The sequence below is a fragment of the Epargyreus clarus genome, unplaced genomic scaffold (genome assembly GCF_041222505.1).
Source record: "Epargyreus clarus isolate Ecla_fem2 unplaced genomic scaffold, WU_Ecla_fem_2.2 ptg000027l, whole genome shotgun sequence".
NCBI classification, from domain to species: domain Eukaryota; kingdom Metazoa; phylum Arthropoda; class Insecta; order Lepidoptera; family Hesperiidae; genus Epargyreus; species Epargyreus clarus.
The window spans coordinates 12,348,758-12,373,081 of NW_027332234.1; the positions used below are offsets into that span (position 1 = coordinate 12,348,758).

The window sequence follows — 24,324 nt, forward strand, 5'->3', positions numbered from 1 at the left end:
CATGTTAAGTAATTATGTCTTGAAGGGCACAAAATGAGCTTTCGTGAAAGGAAGGAAGGAAGCTTTAATATTATGATTATCTACATGAAATTTAAAAACAGATATTTTTGAACTATAGCTAAAGAAATGACGGTGCGCCAAAAACTTATTTGGTAGAGTCTCCAGAAAATCGTACAGTATACTGACGCATCACGCATGTACTCATTGTTTTTAAATGTAAGGGAATTTAACCGGAATACATTGCACTTGTATTAAATTTGTAATTAAATAGAAAAGAACAATTTAGTATAAGAATATCTGCACTCAACCCTTTTCGAAATAAAGGGATAATTACGATTAATGATCCGTATTTAGTTAAATTACTCCTAAAAGTATCAATAATGTATCAACGCAAATTGCCGATTTTGCCGCCGAATTGCTTGGCAACGCGGCAAAGAACACCTGATCACGCTTTCAAGAAATTTGAGGGATCATTTTGTAGACGAAATCGTCTTCTTAATGAACGAATCGACGCCAATTCGCACCAAACGTTGCCAGGAGGTGGAAAGACCTTCATTACAGTGTAATAAGACATACCTGATAGTGACGTTGAAAAATATACAAAATAACAAGACGATGACGGCGCTTTAGTTTGTAATTACAGTTTTATGGGCACATATAGTGCGGGGTACACCTGTTGTTGAGGTTCTTCAGTTCAAGGACTGTGGATTGATTTATTACGCAGTTTTTATCGGTTTTCTAGTTAATATCCTTTATGTGATTTAACTTTCAAGTATTATAGATAAAAAAAAATTTTTGGGTTAAGATTTTAGTTACTTATACCTCTCATGCTCATTTGCTCTTTTAATGACAAAACAAGTTACAAAGCAATTATAGAACTAAGAATCTAATTACCTCTTTCTCTCTGGTGTCCGTTTTGGTTTCCTTTCCTGGTGGGTTTCGTTGGATGGATGTGGATGCCGGCTGACTTACGAGTTACGATGTGACCATTTCTGTCCTCAGGAATGGCAATGCATCCGAAATCGACTTCAGATAGAATTTGTTCTATGGAGTTGGTTACAGATGTCCATGGGCAGCCGTTACCACTTTCCACCGAGGAAAAGCTCGTTTGCTATACCAAACTTATAAGAAAGCACTAACCGAGCTCAACGTCCTAATGTGAGCTTCAATTTATCTAATAAGTTTCATAGGGAAAAAATCATGCGATTCTGTTAAACTGGTTATAATACACATCCACGGCATTCATAAACCTTATTCTATAAATCGAAGATGCATACGCGATTGTTTCCGGAGATTGGTCGTACCACAAGGCGGCATTGTACGAAGATTTTTATGAGCTGGTATCAGGCACTGAACTCTGCGATTCATAATAGATAAACTTATGAAGTAATGTATTAATTACATTACAAAGTACCATATGTCGTATTATGCATGGTCAACCCTTTGCTGGGCAAGAGCTGTCTCGTTGCTGGGCACAGGTCTCCTCTTAGAATGAAAAGGAATTAGGCCATAATCCGACTCCCTGGCCTTGTGTGGATTGGTATATTTCAAGAATTATTTTTTAAAGAACTGGTCTGTCAGCTTCGTTTGTGCAAGTGATAATTAATAAGAATACGCACATAACTTAAAAAAATCATAGGTGCATGCCTAGTACCCGAATTTTCGACCTTGAGAGGACGACTTTCAAACCACTAGGCTATAAATATGTATGACTCTACATAGTTTAACTGCACTCCCTTAAAGTAGAATGGATTTAATGGTGATGAGACTTGCGAAAGATTCTCCCTGAGGTGAGCGGCGCATCTATGACCGACCTCAGGCAGGAATATCTAATCTTGAAGGTGGTAGAACCCTTCGACTCCGGCGGCACCACCGCCACACCTATTTCTACTTAATAACAGCAGTGTTAGGCGCTGCTGTGTTCCGTTTTGAAGGGTGGGGTAAGGGAGACAGACATTTCTGAGCGGCACATCTGTGGCCGACCTCAGGTAGCAATATCTGTAAATAATAGTGCATCGTAGCACATCTTACTCGCTTAGCATAGCTTTACTTCATGACTTACCTTTGACTTCGTACACCGCTTAAGTACCTCGCTATGCTCTGGTGGAAAAACGCCCTAAAACATGATTCTTCTTAGCAGTTGTCAATATCCTATTTTCGTATTTAAAAAGTTATGAGCTTAAAATTAGGAATACCTTTCTGATTACTTATTTGTTTGATTTAAAACTTGTGAATAATAAAAGTATACATACTAATCTATGTGTCTACAACGCAACTTATTCTAATAAGTATGTGGAAAAATATGGTCCCACGCATAGATTAGTAAAGATTACTCACTCCTAACTAGAAAATGTACCCAGTTGTGAGAATTGAAATACTTGCGTAAAAAAGTTTTGCCACGTCTCCGTGCTAAAATATCCCTAAAATATTTGAAATAATTATTTATTTATTATGTAAATTCATGTAAATTACGCAGTATTAGTTATTTATTCGTAAACTTTCTCTAAAAATGTTTTTATTTGTCAAGAATTCAAAAAAAGAACTTGTAGAGTGTTACCTACAAACCTCCTTCTATTTCGATATTGAAAACCGAATTTTTGAGAAAAAAAATAAGAAAAGACAGTTAGGATGTCATGTCAATTGTGTTGATACGAAAATTAATATTTTATGTTTAAATCTTTCATTATTGTTCGCTTACTTTCGTTTGTTAATTGTATATATATAAATCTATAATATAGTGAGTCGTGTAAATAGCTTCAGAGTATCATTTCCAACAACATCACAACACATTCTATATTGGTGACCCCGACGTGATATATAAATGTTCACCAAGACAATTTCGATACCTTGACTTTATCTCCCAATTCACGACTAACATTAAATTTATACCAGGTCGTGACAATGTTGTGGCCGATACACTATCCAAAGTAGAGGAAATTGGCTCATCTATTGATTATGAGGAGCTTGCACGATCTCAGGAAACTGACCCTGAACTGCAAGACCTGCTTCAACATGGGTCATCTTTGCGACTTGAGAAGGTGCAGATCCCCCAGTCGCGTCGAACACTTTACTGTGACACTTCAACAACATTACCACGTCCATTCGTAACACCTACCTTTCGCCGACAAGTCTTTGACTCCCTACACAGTCTGAGTCACCTAGGAGCAGCAGCTACAGTGCGACTGGTAACACAAAGATTTGTCTGGACAGGGATTCGCAAAACTTGTAGAGAGTGGTCACGTGAATGTCTACACTGCCAACGCAGTAAAGTTTACCGCCATACCTCATCTCCTCTTTCCCCTATCATTACCCCTACTTCAAGGTTCTCTCATATTCACCTTGACATCGTCGGTCCACTACCACCTTCATCTGATTTCACATACTGTCTCACCGTCATCGACAGGTTCACGCGATGGCCTGAGGCTATTCCACTCAAAAACATTACCGCTGAGACCTGCGCATCCGCCCTTGTGTCTGGTTGGTTTTCCCGATTTGGATGTCCACTCAAAATTACCACTGACAGAGGTCGACAGTTCGAGTCTCATCTATTTAATGCACTTTCATCCATGGTTGGAGCTAAACATTTCAGAACGACCGCATATCATCCATCAGCCAATGGTATGATCGAACGTCTGCATCGCCAATTAAAAGCTGCGATTATGTGCCACAACTCTTCCAACTGGACTGAGGTTCTTCCCTTCGTGTTACTCGGCATACGAAGTGCATGGAAGGAAGACCTTCAGACATCTTCAGCAGAGCTGGTTTATGGCGAACCTCTTCGCTTTCCAGGTCAGTTCATAGCTCCATCCAATGACCACACCACTGGAGACATCACTACTCTAGTAACTCGTCTGCGCACTAGCCTAGCTAATCTCACACCAAAACCAGCATCTTGGCACAGGAATAGTCCGTTCTACATCCCACGTGACTTGAAAGACTCATCACACGTCTTTCTGCGGCAGGACCATGTTCGAAGACCGCTGGAACCGCCTTACTCAGGTCCTCATAAAGTCGTCGAGCGCAACCCTAAAGTTTACAAAATTATTGTGTCAGGAAAGACAGTCACAGTCTCGATTGATCGACTTAAACCAGCCTATCTGATGCGTGAAGCAGATGTACTGCCTGATGAATCTGCTCAACCAGCTCCAGAAGTCAAGAGAACAAGAAGCGGAAGAAAAGTTACATTCCCAGATTATTATCGATCGCAGTAGCGATCTCGGTGGGGGAGTACTGTAGAGTGTTACCTACAAACCTCCTTCTATTTCGATATTGAAAACCGAATTTTTGAGAAAAAAAATAAGAAAAGACAGTTAGGATGTCATGTCAATTGTGTTGATACGAAAATTAATATTTTATGTTTAAATCTTTCATTATTGTTCGCTTACTTTCGTTTGTTAATTGTATATATATAAATCTATAATATAGTGAGTCGTGTAAATAGCTTCAGAGTATCATTTCCAACAACATCACAACACATTCTATTAACTTACGATAATAAGCCATTTGTGGCTTCATTCAATTTCAAGGCGGTGAAGTATCTTTACTAATCTATGGTCCCACGTTAAAATCCTAGTTTGACGTGCATATTACAAATTATTATTATTAGGTTTCAAGTAATGGTCAATATCCTAAGTGAGGGACCCAATTTACCTAGTATAATTTGTAAATACAATCCGTACATATTCACATAATATATACGATCTGGAAGTGTAAATCCTTACTAATATTATAAATCCGAAAGTAACTCTGTCTGTCTGTCTGTCTGTCTGTCTGTCTGGTTGTCTTTTCTTCACGTCTAAACCACTGAACCGATTTTAATGAAATTTTGTACAAAGATAGTCTAAAACCCAAGAAAGGATATAGGATAGTTTTTATCCCGGAAATCCCACGGGAACTAGGGATGGCGATCTAAGATCTATTAATCAGAGAATCGATCTTTTGGATCAAAAAGTCGATTATTTTAATCGATATTAGTAAGGATTGAATCGTAAACTATGCATTTGATCAAGTGATGATCTTTAGCAAAGTTGAAGGTACGAATTTTCAGTTTTATGTATGTTAGTATATTATTTTCTTTTAAACGCGGGCGAAGCCGCGGGCAAAAACTAGTTACAAATAAAAATACAGGTCTGTGGTAAATATAGAAACAATTATTACATACTTACCTAATTTTAGTTAAAAATAATAGATTAATCGTTTCAAACGATGCAATTCAGTCTCCTTTGGATCTGAAAATACTTAATTACCTAAACCTAATTGTTTAATTTGTAAATTCATTTAACAATTTAAATTTTAAATTACGTTGATAATTTATAATTTGGCGCGCTTACTTTTCAGTTATACACTTCTGACAACGATAAAGGCTTAGGTACATGCCAGACAGCCTACACATGTGTTGGATTTAAAATGATAAATTATTTATTATGAATCGTTGATTTATAAATATGTTACAGACCCTATGTACTTATTTCAAATAATAGGGAATATGCATGTGATTTAGATTTGCTTGTTATTTTTTTCCTCGGTACATTACGGTCCTGAAATTACATCTAAACCATTATTTTTTCTTTATTTCGTGTTAAATTGTTTAAAACTTTTAATCAAAAATCCTAAATTATGCGCGCGAAATTCAAATTTGCAAAACGCATTCCCATTGGTCGAATCGAAAAATGACGTCACATAGCGTGTCACGATGTTTATCGGCGTCGATATTCAAACTGTTTGAGAGAAAAATTGTTTTTGTCTATATTCCTACAGTGTTATTTATTACCTAGTGCGATTTTTCTAGATAGTATTATTAGGAATAATCAAGAACAATGATTGAAAGTAGTTTTGTCAAAGCACAATCGGACTATTTACCTAAATATGCAAAATGAATAAACTGTTTTTTATGCATAGGTCAATTCGGAAATATTTAACTGATCATAACTTATTATGTTGATATTCTTTTTTTTATAATATAACAGACGAGCATAAAGTACGCCTATGGACATCTGTAATCAACCCCAGATAGGATTAGATATTCCCACCTAAGGTCGGCCACAGATGCGCCGCTACCCCTGAGGACTAAGCTGGAACGCCTCGGAAAAGTCTGTCTCCTACCACACCCTTCAATCCGGAACACAGCATCACCTAACACTGCTGTTATTAGGTAGAAATAGGTGTGGCGGTGGTGCCTCCGGAGTCGAACCACAAAGGGTTCTACCACCTTCAACCTATCAACTATCTTCACCTATCTTTATAATTTTATAATAGATTATAATGTATTTTGTGTGTTTCAAATGATAGTGTTTGTTGTAGAAGTCGATAAGTACCTAACGAAGTAGATGATCAATGCAATATTTTAAAATCATTTACCTAAAATTATTGTTTGTTACAGTAAATACAAATGTTAATGCGATTTTGGAGATATTATATCTGTTTCCTATAATCTTGCACCACATTTTTCGTATTTTCGCATCTTTTGCAACAGAAAAAACACTATATAATGTATTTATAGTAGTGGTTTTGCACAATAACTCTAGGAAATATTTATAAAGTGGTTATTTAGCCTTTCCCATGATGTAAATAGCGATGAAACCTGAAAACGTTTAATAATACCTTTATGTGCATACAGTTATCATCAATATTAATACAAATCACGCTACGTGACGTCATTCAAAGAGCGCGTAAAATGGCGGCGTTCAAATGTGTCAAATTTTATTGATACTTTAAATAATTTTTAAAAAAATATTTCAAACACTAATAAAATTGTTTATATTTTTTACTATGTTAAAACGATGTGATAAGTGGTTTAAAATAATAAAATAAAAATGTGCATATTCCCTATTATTACATTTATGAACCATATACAATATTCCATGCTTATCTGAATAAATGTAAGCCTGCCTACATAAAAAAAAATGTTGACAATAACTCAATGTCAATTGTCAAACAAGCTGTCATTGTGAAACATGTCATGATGTCTGTACGTGTGTGAGTCAGATTTAGGGATTTTCTTTATTGTTTATTTATTGTAATTTGCTGAAGTATCTTCGCTGGTTGTGTACAATTAACATCTAAGTTGTACAACGAACTTGCACGGTATTTTGGATGCCATGTTCCACAAAGAATACAGTAATTTTGTTAGACCAAGTTCACCGCAGCCACAATTACACCCAAAGTTCAATCATAAGCTGAATGGCGAAGAAGCAAAGAGACTTTACTTAGAAGAAGTTAAGGATGTGAAGACTACGACGTCCTCGCCAACTTTGGCTGAAGTTCCGCCTGAAATTCACGAACACACTACGAAACGTAAGAGAAAACTCGAAGAAAACGATACTTCAAATTCATCCTTGTTTTTGTCAGTTCAAAACAATGACGTCAGCACTTTGAAGGAGGTTTTGGACTCCTGTCCAGACAAAATAAATCTGGTTGATGAGTTTGGATGGAGTTTACTCATGATAGCTTGTCAGGCTAACTCCATAGAGGCTGTGAAGGAACTCCTAAAACGCGGTATCGACACCTCAGTGAGAGATAAAGCCGGAAATTCCGCTCGTTCCTTAGTTATTAAGAATAAAAATGTATTACTAGCAGATATCCTTCTAAACATTAATCATTACGAGACTAAAACAGATACAATTACACCAAAAGTTAGACTAAAAGAGGAATATTCCTGTCAAACATGTAACAAAGTGTTTCCGGATAAACAGGAACACTTATCATCCACTGTTCATAACATAAATGCGAGTAAAGGCAAGAAAATACCATCCAGTTACAAAATACCAGAGTCCAACAGAGGATATCAAATAATGTTGAAAGTCGGGTGGGACAAGGAATCTGGGCTAGGCAGGGATGGATCCGGGAAGCTGTACCCAGTTAAAGCTGTCCAGAAGTTAGACAGGAAGGGTTTAGGTTTGCAAAAAAATAATCCAAACTCCAGGGAGGAGGATTCCATTAAAACTATCAATAAGAAAAAACTAAAAAGGGATTATCATGAAAACAGAAGATTTGAAGCAAATTTTAGAAGAGAATTTTATTAATAACATCAATATAGTTTTTACAGAATCAATAAAATCATTGTCAGGTATACAGTTTAATGTAAACTCATTGTTTATTACAATATTACAGGCGTTCCAACTTAGGCTTCGGGGGTACCAATACATCAGTGGTCAACCTCAAGTAGAAATCAAAACTTATCTGAGTTACATTACAGATATCCATGGGCTACTCCGTAGCTACTAAAAGACTGTATGGTACACTCCATATAAGGTTTATGGAACAAAATCTCTACGGATGGAATATTAGATATAGCCATAACCAATATGGACAGGACAATAGAACAGGCAGTTAGTTAATAAAAAAAACTCAATTTGCAATTTTTTTAAGAGAACATTTATTTCATAAAATTAAAGCAGCAGCAAGCAAGCACCTATTGGAAAGTCATTTGCTTTCCATAGACATCTGTAATGAACTCCAAATGGAATTACGAACTTTATGCAACTTAAGTGATTATAGCATTGGTACTTCTGAAGACTAAGATCTAACCTCTTGCAATATTATAGCTTTTATTCCCTTGCACTCCAGACTAGAAAAGTTTATACATTATTATATGTCTGAAATAGGTATAGCAAAGGTGTGTTTGCACAGAAACCCAGGAAGACAAATAGAAGGGTAGTGGAGCCATGCAGTGGACCCAGGGGACTTACTAAATTCTTATTTTATAAACCCTTACATTGTTATCTACTAGTGAATCTACATCAGTCATAAGCAATGAAGGAAATAGTTTTCAATAATAAGGAAACTAATTTAGTCATTTAGCACAAGTGTAATTAATTTAATTATTTAAATTAAATAATTAGCAATTATCTCAGTAGTTTGTGTTTAAACTGTATTATTATTCGTCTATTTGTATATTGTGTATCTTCAATTATATTTATATTTGTCTCCTTCATTTGAAACAAATGAAAATTACATGTGCAGTTATTTTATTTGTCAACATTTTTGTTTGATTAGTTTAATGTATCAAAATGTTTTATTTAAAAGTACTTTACACTGTTTTCATTTTATCTGATATCAAAAATAAACGTATGATGATATCTGATAATATGAAAATTACATACTGCATACACCAATCTTGTATACCCCACTTCAGTTTAAATTATTTTTGACAGAGCTATAGTTGAGAATGTATGTCATAATATTATCAGTTATAGTATCTGATCCTGATAAGAGTTCAGAATATGAGAATGATTTGGCTGTAATTTTTTACCAAGATAATTCTACTATAAACCTAATTAATTTGTGTGAAATAACACTATTCATGCACCAGGATGATATGGTATTTTGTTTATGTTATTAAATATAAGTTTTCCATAGTATATAATATTTTCCTTAAGGAATTGAAAAGGAAAAGTTTATCCCTATAAATTATTTGTTATATATAAATATATTGTAATAGTTAAGGCACTTAAGAATCTTATATTAAGGTTAATAATGAGTGAGAAGGCAAGCGTAGGCAACTTTTACATAATATTTGTTTATATAATCTAATCATAAAGTATTGTCGGGCATTTCTGCACCTTCTTCACATTTCCAAAATATGCACAAGCATGTAATAAATTCAAAATATTGTTTTTTTTTAATTTCTATATTTTAAAGTATGGATAGGAAACCTAATCTTTATATATTGAATATATAAACCTATTAATAACTTGAAGATAGCAACATGATTATGTAATTTGCTAAAAGTTGAATCGAAACCTTGACATTACAATGTGTGAGTCTTTTCAATACATACACATGAATAATAAAATAATAACGGGTAAAATATAGCTCTTTAATAACAAAAAATATATTTCATACAAATATATTTGTGTATTTTTAAAGCTTTTGGACTTGCATTGTCATGTAAATTGGCAACAACCGTTAACAACAACATTATGACTATAAAATGGAATTCTAGAAAATTATATCAACAAGTATTTTACAGATTTACACACCATTTTAACTTATCTACTAGTTACAATACTTTAGTCTACAAAGCACAACACTTTGTCGATTACAGGTTGGGTGCAACCCAGTCGAGGATTTTTACAGCTAGTTCGAAGCCCATGAAGCAGGCGGCGTTGGCGGGGAAGGCTCTGATCATGACAGGCGTGATTCCTTTGTACAGAGCCGTGGGACCTTCTCTCGCCATCAACTGTTTGAACACATCTCTCATACCATTAGGGTATGTGCCTTCAGGTGCGGTCTGGAGTCTGCTTTTCAACACATCAGCGGGCATGCCCACTAGCCAGTTAGCTATTCCAGCGCAGCCCCCGGCGACAGCGGTGGCCAACACCTTCATCTTCGCAGAGGCGTCCTCTGGCACTAACATTTCTTTAGCCAATTCATAAGTCATGAAGTACATACCACTGGCCGGAACGTCTCTGAGGATAGTGGCCACACTGCCTTTATATATACTCCTGATGCCGCCCTCTGCGTATAACTGCCTGGCGCAGTCGACCATGCCGTTGTATTTCTGTGGCGCCGTGCCGCCTTGCTGGATCTGCAGCAAGCACTTTATCCTCTCGCCCGGCGCCATGATGGACGTCGTGAACACCCCAGAGAAAGCGCCCGCGGCGAACAGTTCCGTTTTCGAGAGCACCTGGTCGTCGTCCGACTTTATTAACTTTTTACCCAAACCGAATCCGAAGAAACTTATCGCGAAAATAGGTGCTACACCAGTCAAAGGGGCTGACATGCCCTTGTATAGTCCTCGGAAGCCTTCCCGATTGATTGTCTTCTTGAAACAGTCCCAGGTGCCAGCGTATAAAGCGGTTTCGCCAGGATTAGGGATTGGCATCGTTTGTAATCTCACTTTTATTGTGTCCATTGGATGCCCCGCGAGAACAGTACACACTCCCCCGAAACCACCACTCAGGAAGTATTTAATGGGGCTGCTTTTCTCCGACATTGTTCTCGGTTAGGGGTTCTAAAAAGAGAAAGGACTAAGGAAGGTCTACAAGGTGTAGAAATGTTGAATTTTTAAACTATGTAAATGTCAAAGTCCAACCAACAACCAACCATCCATTGACAATATGTATTGACATCAGCAGACATATCGCTATCCGTTGAAAAGCCAGACAAATTAGAATTTATGGAAAAGCTTTTCTAAACATCTTTAAATATCTTTCTAATAATTATTTAAGTTACAACATTTAATTCAAGCAAAATTAATAGTCGTAAATAATTTAACGTTGTATTTATAAACGTAAACAAACTTGTCGAATAGTTTGATTTTGGTTTGACATTTAATATGTCATTGTCAAGCGTTCGTGCCAAAGTTATCATTTGAAATTTTGAATAATAAATAAAAAGTTTGTAACAATCTTTTATCTTAATTTGTTTCATTCAAACAAAAGTGTGATACTTCCTGCAGAGCATACATGTTATTGTTGATTGCTAAAGATAAGACAAGTGCCTTATGATTAAATTAATTTACAGTTATAAACACGTACTCAATAATCGATAAATTGTAATAACAAGCCAAAAAATGGCGTGTACAAAGGAAGAAATCGAGCGAAAGCGCTTAGCAGCACTCCAAAAGAAGCAGGCTAAAATGGTGAATCAAAATACATGTGTCGTATCTGTATCCTCCCCTGTAAAACCTATCCTGACTTCGAAATACCTCCAGTCTCCGAGCCCAGGGCCCTTAAAAGGTGATAAGCGTAGCTCCACCTTCCATCCGTATTCAAAAACGAAGCAAAACCAAGAAAGCAATGTGCCTGTAACAAAAGTTGTGAGTGGAACTGTTTATTTGATATCGGAACACAGATTCGAAGTACACCCGTCAGAGTTCTGCACGCCGCTCATTGACATATTCAAAACTATTCCGTCTAAATGTTATGGTTTGTATTTTGGTTTCTTTAATATACAAGTAGTTGAAGGTGGTAGAAATGATTGTGGTTCAACTCCGACGTCACCACCGTCACACCTAGTTTTATCTAATAACAGTGTTAAGCGGTGATGCATACCAGTTTGAAGGGTGTGGTAAAGAAGACATACTTTTCCAAGGCTTTCCAGCATAGTCGTCAGAAGCGTATGTGCAGGGGACCTTAGGTAGAAATCTAATCCTATATCCGTAGTCGTTTACCAGGAAGACTGCATGCTCGTCTGCTACTCCTATATTGTAGAAAAAAATCTAGTGTTATGATAGTTTTCTAAGAAAATTAAAAAAAAATATCTGAAATTGCACAGGGTCATGGGATGTCCTTAATTCTGTTCATTGAAGTGGGTTGATGGGTAACATTTGATGATAAGAATGCACACAGAAAAAGTCCTTAAAACGAACACCATAAAGCCTATTTTACTAGAATCAAATAAGTGACTCAGTGGATAAAATAGCATGTTTCCATGATAAGAACATTATTATGTTTATTTTAATGTTATATATACCACTTGACTGTGTTGTGGTTTTTTGGTATTAGGGAATTTACCCATTACATGACCCGTACATGCTACATGAATGTTATTAAAATTTTTAGATATAGATATAGAACAGGTTTATTCTAGAGATTATTGACAATATGATGAAAACCTTACCGCCCCCTGTAACCATGCATGCATAACATCATGTAATATGTATACTTACTACCTAGTTAATAATAATAATAATAATAATAATAAACGTTTATTGCCATAATAACACAGTTACAGAAAGAATAAATGTACATTTTACAGTAATATTAATATGACAAAAGGAATTCGGCTCAGCATTGCTGTCTCAGAATCAGGGATTCGAGTAGCGCTGTTTTTCAGCCGCTCCTATAATCCCTGTGGTGTTAGGTGGGATAAGAAGATAGTCAGCCGTCAGTGGGGCATCTCCTGGGTTTTAAAATCCAAGCGTGTATGTGTGTGTGTGTGTGTGTGTGTGTGTGTGTGTGTGTGTGTGTGTGTGTAGTTGACTTACTACCTTTTCTACTTCTTGTAACTGCACTATTGCTTACAGACAGACTCTGTATATGAGGTTTCTACCTGAAACCGATCACAGGTGCATCACCACACTCTGGGGTTAAGATAAGGCTCCTTATAAGTTAGCTGGGTACATACATCTGTCCACTAAAATGCAGAACTGCTTCACGCTAGAATTAAGGATAATGGAACTTCTCTGGTTGAACCATATCTGTTTTACTACATTTCAATGTCTTAAATCTACCAAAACTATGAAGAATGCATCCACTACACTACAATAATCATAAATTTTCAGGGTTTTATTACTACATTATTTTGTCTTCAATGTTTTAGATAGCAAATCAAATCTGTGGAATTTCTCAATAGACCACTATCAAGATTTGATGTCTAAGGTGGCCCCATTGGCACCTCATGTGGTGCTCGGACCCCTGCCTGCTTATGTTTTCAAGGTATATTTTCAACTAGCTCTAAATTATAAGTAGCACACCTAGTTCTAAAATATAAGTAGCCTAAGTTACTCCTTATTACATCAGCTACCTGCCATGAAAGTCCCGTCAAAATCGGTCCAGCCATTTCAGAGATTAGCCAGAACAAACCGACAGGCAGACATACAAAAACTGTAAAAAATGTTATTTTGGTGTATGTACCGTATGTATATTCATATGCATGTATTAAAAAGCGGTTATTTCAATATTAAAAACACTACTACACAATTAATCATAATGTTTTAAAATAGAAGATGGGTCAATATTATTATCTCTTATGTATGTAGGTAATCTTATATATAAAATTCTCGTGTCACAATGTTAGTTTCACCAAATTTTATATGCATATTCAGTAGGTCTGAGAATCAGCTACTATCTATTTTTCATACCCTTAAGTGATAAGGGTTGTTCACCCTTAACATTTTTTTATTTATATGGCAACACAACGTTTGCCGGGTCAGCTAGTTACCTTGTAAAATAATGTAATGTAATTTTCATTATAAAATTACAGGTACTAAAGGAAAAAGCAGTAGATCCAAATCAGTTGGACTTGTCACCTATTGAAGATACCTTAAGACAGAAATTAATGACATTTCAAGAGGAAGGCGTCAGGTACCTAACAGTTGTTTTTTTGTTATTGAGTTAGTAAAGGAGTAGAGTTTGTATAATCAAAATATTTTGACATCCAGATGGATCTTATTTAAACTTAATATATAGTTAGGAACGACCATAGATAAGCATAGATATCACACCGCCTTGTAATTAAATGGCTAAAACGGCTGACAATTCTGTCAGCCATTTAATGGGTGTCATGATGTAATTTACGCGGTACAATGCCGACATGCGCAGTTAGGTGGTGCAAAAAAAAGAGAAATATCGTATCATTCGTAAATGAATATTAATGATTTAATATTTTTCAAACACGAAAATAGATGAAAGTGACAATTTCAATTGTCAAAACTGGTTACATTTCCTTGTTAGGAGTGAGTAATCTTTACTAATCTATGGGAACGACGGTAAGAGTAAGAAAATTTAATTGTCAAATGAGGGTATTAACTAATAGAGTGCGTATATAAAGGTATTGTATATTGCCTACTGGGAGCTATTTTCCGATCGTTGTAAAGAACGTTACTCTGCTACTTTTGTTGTAAAATTGCGTTAAATTGTTATTCTGTTATTTTATTTAGTAAAGTTAAGAATCTTAACGCCCTATAAAAAGTAGATTTTTAAACAATTTCCTGACTAGGTTCTTTATAATATTATTTTTCAGGTTTGGGATAGCTCATCGCGGTCGCTGCATGATTGCGGATGACATGGGCTTAGGGAAGACCTTCCAGGCGCTCGCCATCGCTAGCTACTACAGACACGACTGGCCACTACTCATTGTCACCACCTCCTCCATGAGGTAAGGAACCATATATTAACTTAGATTAACTTATAATATAGGAGTAGCAGACGAGCGTGCAGGCCACCTGATGGTAAGTGGCTACTGCCGCCCAAGGATATCTGTAAACCCCAGATAGGATTAGATTCCAACCTAAGTTTCGCCACAGGTGCGCCACTACTTCTGAGGACTAAGCTCTGGAACGCCTCGGAAAAATATGTCTTCCTTACCACACCCTTTAAATTAGAACACAGCAGCGTTTAACGCTACTGTTATAGGGTAGATATAGGTGTGGCGGTGGTGCCGCCGGAGTCGAACCACAAAGGGTTTTACCAGCTTAGAAGCCAATCAGCAGCGTCCACAACATGTAGCTTTGCAGGAAAATTCTTAAAGCATTTTTACATGAAGGGTTTCATACTACCATTACACATTATTAAAATCGAGCAAAAACAGCTGAAAATGCCGATAGAAACATATTGTTTTATTGTATGTAAACTCTCTTTATTTCTCAAACATGTTTCTTGTACAAAGATATTTTTTTTATTTTTTGACGTTTTATTTGTAGTATTTGTTATAGCGTGTCTATCTATTGATATTTAAGATAGAGCCCTGTAATTTACGGACGGACAAAGGCGCCCCAAGAATAGGGTTCTGTTGACTGTTTGGGTACGGACAGAGGCGACTCAAAATTAAGGTTCTGTCGACACCCTTTGAGTGCAGAATACTAAAAATTCAGTATTTTTTTTATTTATTTTCAGAGAGACATGGCAAACTAAAATAAATGAGCTGCTGCCGTCAGTTCCTCTTATGAAGATCGTAATATTATCAAGTAGGAAAGATGTCAACCTTGTGGTTGATAGACAGGTAACGATTTATTGTCTTTATGTAGAAATTATATAGAAATTTTGTAATAAAGGTGAATGTAATTATCGCAAAATTAATTATTGCTACTGTATGTATAATTTATTCCATATTTATGATTTTCTGCAGTTTTATGAGAAAATAAGTAATTACATATTATGCTTTTGGACATGAGTCAAGTGCTTTCATGCACTATTATGTATTATTTTTTTTGTAAATTCATATTTCAATGTAATATATGTAGTACGAAACAATAGAGGAGGGCGGAATAGTTTCGTTCATTTTTGACTACACTTTGGGAGGGAGGGTTAAACTTACTAAGAGGTAGAATTCAGTTAGATGTTTTTTTTTTCATTTCGACTATTTCAGACGGAGGTGGTCATAGTCAGCTATAAGATCACCACCATTCACTTGGACGTACTGAAGAACAAGAAGTTTGGCGTTATTATTATTGTAAGTAATAATATTATTTCATCCAAAAATTTCGTTAAGATTCGTTTTTTAATTACAACTTTTTTTTAGTCTTTTTTTGAAAAAAAAAATACATGTCTTTAGAGTTGATAAATTGAGTTATAACTTAGTTCATTAGTTCTTAAAGAAGTAGACTTGTGAATATGAATTGGATGTTTTCGTTTCTTTTTTTAATATTAATATAAAAATATAAGTATAAATGCACCATTTTAGAATTAGTAGAATAAACTCTTTCGATTCCCGATTAGGAAAATAGAATTTAAAAAAATGTAATGACACAGTTTGTTATTATCAAAATCGTTTTCGTATATCCTTTCAGCATTTCTCGCTATTTAGTTAGATTTGAAGGCTCACTTGAATATTTCACCCTGTATCTTTTTTATATTTTATTTCAGGACGAATCCCACTTCCTGAAGTCTCACAAAGCACAGTGCACTGTGGCATTAGCGGGCATAGCGCGGCAGGCGTCTAGAGTGATCTTACTCAGCGGTACACCCGCGCTCAGCAGACCCGCGGAGCTCTACACACAGCTGGCTCTGATAGAGCCTAAACTGTTTACTTCTTATACGGAATATGGTGAGTTGTGTTTTTTTTTACCAACGAGCATGCAGTCCTCCTGACACACGACCATGGGTTACATATTAGATTGGAGTCCTACTTAAGATCATGCACAGATTGCACCCCTAAATGATTAAGGAAAGACTAATATGAAAGACTAATATTTTTATAAATAAAATATATTTTAATAATATGGAATTAGCAGACGTAACGCAGACGGTAAGCCGCTATTGCCACCTATAATCAACCCCAGATAGGATTAGATTCCTGTCGTAAGTCAGCAACAGATGGCCCGCTAACAATGCTGTTATAAGGCAGAAATGGTGTGGGTACGGTGCCGCCGGAGTACAGCATAGAGGATATAAAAGTACTAGAGACAGTGCTGAGTGTAAGGAAATGGTTATCCCTGGGGCCTTATGTAATAATAATAATCAATTCAATTATCGATTTCTAATTCTATATATAATATGATACACTATGGTACAATATGATATGTACCAATCATGTTTTTTTGTTTTAAATAAAATTTTGTTGTAATAAAGCTTTTATTTCATTCTTTTTAATAATGTTTCAATATAACAGGTAAGAGATACTGTGCTGGGAGGCAGACCAACTTCGGCTGGGACATGTCCGGGCAGTCCAACTTGGCTGAGCTGCAGATCATCCTGCAGAAGCGGTTCCTCATCAGGCGCACCAAGGACCAGGTGCTCACCATGCTCGAGGAGAAGACCAGGTGAGGTACAATGATGTTGTGGTGACTTATTGAAGCGCTATTAAAGTTTTGTAAACCTTTTGCATAGTACAAGTTTCTAATCTACACTAATATTATAAAGAGTAAAACTTTGTTTGTTTGTTTGGTTGTAATGAATAAGCTCAAAAACTGCTGAACCGATTTTAAAAATTTTTTCACCATTCGAAAGCTACATTATCCACGAGTAACATGGGCTATTTTATATGAAATATATTTGACAAATAGAATTTGAGGCGGTACAATGTTTGCCGGGTCAGCTAGTTTAGATTATAAATGCCGATGTATCATTTCTCTATGCTGTGGCGGATTTTTGTTTTTGCCGCCAGAAGGCCATTTTAATTTTTTTATTTCTATCAACCTCCTCAATACCGTAGTTTGAGGCCGTATACACCAGACACGATTGAGCTAATACAATTGAATACATTAGAGGGCCACAATATACAATAAATACATACTATGTTAAAGTTTTAGCCGCATCCTATATGAAAAGTCTGAGAATGGTTCTCAAGATTTAAAATTACAAAATATCTTTACATAAATTATTTTTAAAACAATCTGTTTGCTCTTGAAAAATACTAATTATAAGAAAGAATGAATGACGTCATAAATCAACAAGTGATTGACTGAAGGTTTGAAGTAATATCAATGTTTCCACTGATGTGGGAGTGTCATAGGTTGATGATGATGATGGTTGCAGGGAATCAGTGCTGTTGGATGAAACGCAGTTGGAAAAGGGCGAGGAGCCCCGTTTATCAGAAATGGCGGATGCGTGTAAGCGTAGTAACGCGGCCGACAGACATGCGGCACTTATTACGTACTTCAGCGAGTCCGCACGTGTCAAGATGCCTGCTGTGTGGTGAGATATATGTCTTAACGAGACTTTAGTGTTTTAACCATAGATTAGTAAATATTACTCACTCCTAACAAGAAAATGTAACCAGTTTTGACAATTGAAATTGTCACTGTCATCTAATTTCGTGTTTGAAAAATATTTAAAATTTAGATCGTTTACGAACGAAACGATATTTCTCCACACTTTTTCTTCAATTTCGTGTTTTTGCACCACTCAACTGTGTGTCGGCATTGTTCCGCGTAAATTACATGATGACAGCGATTTAATGGCTGACAGAATTGTCAGCGTCAGGTAAGGTTAAGGTAAGGTAAGGTTAAGATAATAGAAAAATTGGCTACTAAATGGCTGACAGTTTCCAGTTTTCTAAAAAAGGCTGACTGTAAAGTACTTTTAAATATTTTCTTTATTCTTTATATTGCTGCGATCGATTGGGCTCATCGCCTTACCCCTGATATATTATAAAGCGTTGACAATATATTATTTATAGCACTCTGTGACCTAAACCCGCATTTTAGCCACGCTTTTCTGTGTCCAAAGTAGCCGATTTTTACACTGTATTAATGTCAGTTCACTACCCTTACAGTTGTAAAAAATTAATATCGCTATGAACGTTTCATACTTTTAAATGTCATTTGAAAATTAAAAGTGAGTAAGGATTATTTTGTTTAAAGCAATAATTATGTTAATATTTTATTTTGCATGTATTTATAAATATTTTTGCCATTTTGTATATTCTAAGCAATAGCATCAATGTAAGACTAACTGTTGAGCTGTATCGAATTTTATTGTTTGTTTTGACTGTTTATTTTCGCTACACACCAAAGTAGGACATATTTAAATTAGGAATCATTATCAAAATTAGCCATAATACTACTCCCGTAAAAACTTGATAAAGCGAATTATTCGTTGTCGTACGGCATTCGGACTATCAAAAATTTGGATAATTGCGTTTATGAAGAAAAGCTATTTGATCCGATTGAGGAAGGCAATGTTTTTCGACCGTATGTTTGTACGTATGTATTTTTCATTCTTTGTCAAACCTAAACGACTTCACTAATATTGACATATGATATGTCGTTGTATTCATGTAAATTGCAGGGATAACATAGGCTATATTTTTAAGCAATCGGGTTTTTGGTTTGTATTATAACTTTCTAGTTGCGATTTGCCTGCTTTCTGGAATTCAAATGCACACATCACACACAACGTAGCTAATCTGCGGTTATTACAAAGTGACTTGTTCATGTTTGGCAATACAAATAATCTGTGTAACTGAGGTCCAGATAGTCGATTTTGTACTGTATCACTAGTATATATTATGTGATTCCTTATCATGTTTCTTTAATATGTTTAGGTGGAGATGCCACTAATTATTTTCAGATTTGTATGTTACATACAAATCTTAAAATACTAGATACAAATTACTAAATTTTCTAAATCAAGACTTCTTCACATCAAATTTCAATGGTTTTGTTTGTGTCACATTTGTATTGGTTTTTTAATTCATATTTTTTAGTTTCAATCATTTATAAGTTTAAAAATAATTATCATATTTTTTCATAATACTTCACAAGTATAAGCGGGTTTATGTCACACGAGCTATAAAATAGTATACGATACTTGTGACATAAGTAGCCTATTATGTGCACGGCGTTTAGCACCCTCGCTGCGCTCGGGCGCTAACTTCACGCCGTGCAAAAATAGGCTACTTTGGCCACGCGTATCGTAATGTACTATTTTAGCATTTAAGTATTAAATATTTGTGTTTATGCTCAACAGCAAGTACATCCGCCAACTGGTATCGGAGCACAGCGGCAAGTTCCTAGTGTTTGCTCATCATAGAATTATGCTGGACGCTATCTGCTGTACGCTGGACGAGACCAGCACACACTACATTACCATCGTTGGCTCCACACCTGCGAACATACGAGCGGTTAGTAGTACTGAATATCATTATGTAGAATTACGGTAGGTTATTGATCTTTAGGTCCTAATTTTACGCATGATTGAGTGTGAATTTGGTTCTATAGTCTGATTCATAATTAGGTGTCCAAAATGTAAATAAAGAAATGTCATTGTCAAAATACGTTTACAGGTATTGCAAACCCTAACAAACTAACAAGAAACAAAAACTTTAACAAACTCAACAAAAAACTTAAACAAAAAATGGCGGCATAAAAAATGTTTTGGATCCCGATTGTGTTGACATTATCACATTTTAATTTTCTACCATAAACCTTGTTAAATTATTATTGTATGGAACGAAATTGAGGTAATATAAATATTGGAAAATGTGAATTGATCTTAATTTATCTTAATGTATTTAAATTATTATTTTATTATCGTTTTATTACTTTAATATCGTCAAAAATAAGAAATTACCATTTGAAACGTATTTTCTTGATAGGTCGACAACGTTGTTTACATTTTGGACACCTAATTATGAATCGGACTATAGTTACTTTAACTTTAACCTGAATTTTTGGCTGATTATGGGTGGACTTAGCTGCACTGCACTTTGAATAATTTGGACTCCGTATTTACTGATTGGGATCAAAATGTTTGTTTGGACTCCTTGGTACGGATTTTGAGGAATTAAACACTGACTGATTTAAATTGAGTACGATGACCGAATTAAATTAAACAGATTACTTGTTGGCAGTAGGCTGAGTAGTTTTTGGAGAACTCTCAGACGTGCATATTTCTTAGCGAAGTTTTCTTTATTACAAAATAAAAATATAAAATCACAAACCAGCCTCTACATAGCAGTGGCGGAGGCCCCCAGTGTAAAATTTCGCCTGTGATTCGGTGTCCTTTCTTTTCGCTGACTGATGGTTTCATAGATTGTTTGGTTCTAACGACTTTCTTTTTTTTATTAACACGCTTTTATTAGCTTGGGTTGTATGTTTGTATGTATGTATATATGGGTTGTATGCATGTATGTTTGTAAGTATATACGTAATTAGCAGTTGTGTTTGGAGACCCTCAAGCGGCGGACCGCCCCTTTCGCTGCTTAAGCCGCTAGAGTTACATAGCTTCATAGCCTACTCTGTATCGACACCTTTAAATATTCTATGAACCTTTATGCACTTCTACCAGTGCTTACTTTGAGGAAGACTGATATAAATGATTCATGTTGTTAAGGACCTAGTGGAGAAGTTCCAGCTGCTAGAGTCGTGTCGATGCGCCGTACTGTCGCTGACGGCGGCGGGCGCGGGGCTGACGCTCACGGCGGCCGGCCTCGTCGTGTTCGCAGAGCTGCACTGGAACCCCGGCGTGAGTGCATATGCATGCACACATTCACGACATACGCATGTATGCATGCATACAGGATATACTAGTGTATGCATGTATACACGATATACGCGTTCATTTATACAAACATACGTTACGCACACTCACAGGCGTCCGCACATGTACAAACGTATAGTCCGCGCCAAACTGCTGGTCCACTCTGAAGTTGTTGTGCGCAACTACAAGCATATATTCCGTAGGAACGAAGGGCATACTAACGTTCCTGTATCCGCGGTCGAGAGCGGACAGCAGACGGGAGCCGGAAGGGGTCCCGCGCTGTCTTCGTCCCGCTAATATCTACAATTTGCTATTCGACTAGACTCGTTTCTATATTCAGAGCGGACTAGCAGTTTGGCGCGGACTATACACATATTTCATCATATTATTTTCATAATATTAAAATCGCAGACGAATATGCAGTCCACCGACATGTGTTATCGACCCCAGATAGGATTAGATATTCCTACCTGAGCGCCGCTACCCCTGAGGACTAAGCTGGAACACCCGTAAAAAGTATGTCTTTCTTACCACACCCTTCAAACCAGAACACATCAGCACTTAACACTGCTGAAGTACTTAACACTGCCTATCTGAGAATGATTACAGATGTCCATGGGCGGCAGTAGCCACTTATCATCAGATGTACTGCATGCTTGTCTGCTACCCCGATATTATAAAAAAGACACTATGCTATGACTACTTCTTTATACGACACAGTGAAATTGTAAATAAAAATAGCATTACACCACCAGATCCTAACCCAAGCGGAGTCTCGAGCGCATCGCATCGGTCGAAGCGGCGGCGTGTGTGTTCGCTATCTACTGGCGAGGGGCACCGCCGATGACGTCATGTGGCCCCTGTTGCAGAACAAACTTAACGTGAGTGTCCATTACCGGTACATTATCTTATATATACAATTCTCATGTCACAATGTTAGTTACCGTACTCGTTCGAAACGGCTTTACCGATTTTCACCAAATTTTATATTCAGTATTTTTTTTTTCATACCCCTTAGTGATAAGGGTTGTTCACCCTTAACATTTTTTTATTTATATGGCAACACAACGTTTGCCGGGTCAGCTAGTTATAATGTAGGAGCAGCAAACGAGCATGCACTCCACCTGATTGTAAGTGGCTACTGCCGCCCATGGACATAATCAATACACAGAGCCTCATATGCGCAACTACCCCTGAGGACTTAGCTGGAACGCCTCTGAGAACTATGTCTCCCTTACCACACCCTTCAAACCAGAACATAGCAACGCTTAACACTGCTGTTAGGTAGAAAGAGTCGTAGTGGTTATGCCGCCAGAGTTCAACCACAAAGAGTTCTACCACCTTGTTGCATGTTTGCAGTCATCCCGAGTAAGACTTTAAAATACTGACACAAATGTAATACCATTATTGAATGAAATTGCGACTTTCGTTATAAGTTTGCACTAACTACAATCATTATCTAAACTTCCCTCGTTGTAAATAATGAAGATGAAATCATGTTTATGAAATTCTATTATATTTCAGGTTTTGAATGATGTCGGTTTAAGTACAGACTCATTTGAAGACGCTGCTTTGAAACACCAGGTAAAAATTTTTTTTTTTTTAAGAAAATTTATTTAAAAAACTGATTTACTTTATATTATACCTTATCATATGTTTAACTTTAATTTATACTAATTGTTTTATTGGAATTTCAGGAAAGTAATAACAAAATAACACAATATCTATCACCAATAAGATTACCGAAGAATAAAAATGATTACATCCCGGGCACAAATATTAGGAAAAATTCTGAAAGCAGACAAAAGAAATTGCAAATTGAAGTGAGACGAAAATCAGAAAATATATCACAGGCAGAAGCTTCTAGAAGTATAAAGGAATTGGATGATATCGCAGATTGTTTCCTGGATGATATGTCAATGGAGACAGATAATTTTAATGTAGAAAGTTCAAAGAATGGTAATACAGAAAGTACAAATTATTGTGATAAGGATGATATTGATAAATCGTTTTTAGCTGACGAAGAGGGTGATGAATTGTTAGCGAACTTGGATTTATAACAGAACAATAACATTTATCTCTGTGTGTGTTACCAAATGGGTTCTTACAACAATAGTCAGAGATTTAAATGTGGCAGAATCCTTTCTGCTTCAACTTTAGAGGTATCATCGCCACTTATTTCTGCTTTATAACAGCAGTGTTAAGTAAGCACCGCGTTCTAGTTTGAAGGGTGTGTTAAGGTGGACTTATGCAAGGTATTCCAACTACCCTCAGAAGTGGCAATGGATCTGTGGCCGACCTCAGGTAGGTATCTAATCCTATCTGGGGTCGGCCACACATGCCCATTGGCGGCAGTTGTCACTTACCATGAGGTGGACATCATGCTAGTCTGCTCATCATCATCATCATCAACCCATTACTGTCCCACTGCTGGGCACGGGTCTCCTCTCAGAATGAGAAGGATTAGGCCATAGTCCACCGCGCTGGCCAAGTGCGTATTGGTAGACTTCACATACCTTTAACATTTTTTATAAATCTCTCAGGTATGCAGGTTTCCTCACGATGTTTTCCTTCACCGTTTAAGCAAGTGATAATTAATTTCTAATACGCACATAAATTTGAAAATCAGAGGTGCGTGCCTGGGATTTGAACCTCGGACCCCTCGATCGAGAGGCCGCGTTTCTTAACCACTAGGCTATCATGCTAGTCTGCTATTACTACATTATTAAAAAAGGTC

The 24,324-nt window shown here is 36.3% G+C and overlaps 4 protein-coding genes across 4 annotated transcripts; 3 read left to right on the forward strand and 1 right to left on the reverse strand.

Annotated features, from left to right (window-relative positions):
• The first annotated feature begins 3,659 nt into the window (after positions 1-3,659).
• LOC140754103 (uncharacterized) lies at positions 3,660-4,211 on the forward strand. The gene has a single exon (XM_073089015.1). The coding sequence runs from the start codon at positions 3,660-3,662 to the stop codon at positions 4,209-4,211; it is 552 nt and encodes a 183-aa protein (XP_072945116.1).
• A 2,741-nt stretch (positions 4,212-6,952) lies between these two features.
• On the forward strand, positions 6,953-8,846 carry LOC140754155 (G patch domain and ankyrin repeat-containing protein 1 homolog). Its single transcript, XM_073089102.1, has one exon. It carries the CDS (start codon positions 7,098-7,100, stop codon positions 8,019-8,021), a length of 924 nt encoding a protein of 307 aa, XP_072945203.1. The 5' UTR covers positions 6,953-7,097; the 3' UTR covers positions 8,022-8,846.
• Positions 8,847-9,796: 950 nt separating this feature from the next.
• colt (carnitine/acylcarnitine carrier protein colt, mitochondrial) lies at positions 9,797-11,062 on the reverse strand. The gene has a single exon (XM_073089103.1). The coding sequence runs from the start codon at positions 10,934-10,936 to the stop codon at positions 10,040-10,042; it is 897 nt and encodes a 298-aa protein (XP_072945204.1). The 5' UTR covers positions 10,937-11,062; the 3' UTR covers positions 9,797-10,039.
• A 34-nt stretch (positions 11,063-11,096) lies between these two features.
• Marcal1 (SWI/SNF-related matrix-associated actin-dependent regulator of chromatin subfamily A-like protein 1) lies at positions 11,097-23,956 on the forward strand. Its single transcript, XM_073089104.1, has 14 exons — positions 11,097-11,870; positions 13,267-13,382; positions 13,930-14,030; positions 14,689-14,823; positions 15,561-15,666; positions 16,033-16,116; positions 16,530-16,710; positions 17,275-17,425; positions 18,141-18,299; positions 20,076-20,229; positions 21,441-21,572; positions 22,343-22,468; positions 23,112-23,171; positions 23,285-23,956. Exons 1-14 carry the CDS (start codon positions 11,516-11,518, stop codon positions 23,645-23,647), a joined length of 2,223 nt encoding a protein of 740 aa, XP_072945205.1. The 5' UTR covers positions 11,097-11,515; the 3' UTR covers positions 23,648-23,956.
• The last annotated feature ends 368 nt before the right edge of the window (positions 23,957-24,324 follow it).

Excerpts from the sequence above, each read along its gene's own strand:
- LOC140754103 (XM_073089015.1), top strand. The coding sequence starts at position 3,660 with ATGTGCCACAACTCTTCCAACTGGACTGAGGTTCTTCCCTTCGTGTTA.
- LOC140754155 (XM_073089102.1), top strand. The coding sequence starts at position 7,098 with ATGTTCCACAAAGAATACAGTAATTTTGTTAGACCAAGTTCACCGCAG.
- colt (XM_073089103.1), bottom strand. The coding sequence starts at position 10,936 with ATGTCGGAGAAAAGCAGCCCCATTAAATACTTCCTGAGTGGTGGTTTC.
- Marcal1 (XM_073089104.1), top strand. The coding sequence starts at position 11,516 with ATGGCGTGTACAAAGGAAGAAATCGAGCGAAAGCGCTTAGCAGCACTC. Across the intron at positions 11,871-13,266 it reads TATTCCGTCTAAATGTTATG|ATAGCAAATCAAATCTGTGG; the intron begins GTTTGTATTTTG and ends TCAATGTTTTAG. Across the intron at positions 18,300-20,075 it reads GTCAAGATGCCTGCTGTGTG|CAAGTACATCCGCCAACTGG; the intron begins GTGAGATATATG and ends TATGCTCAACAG.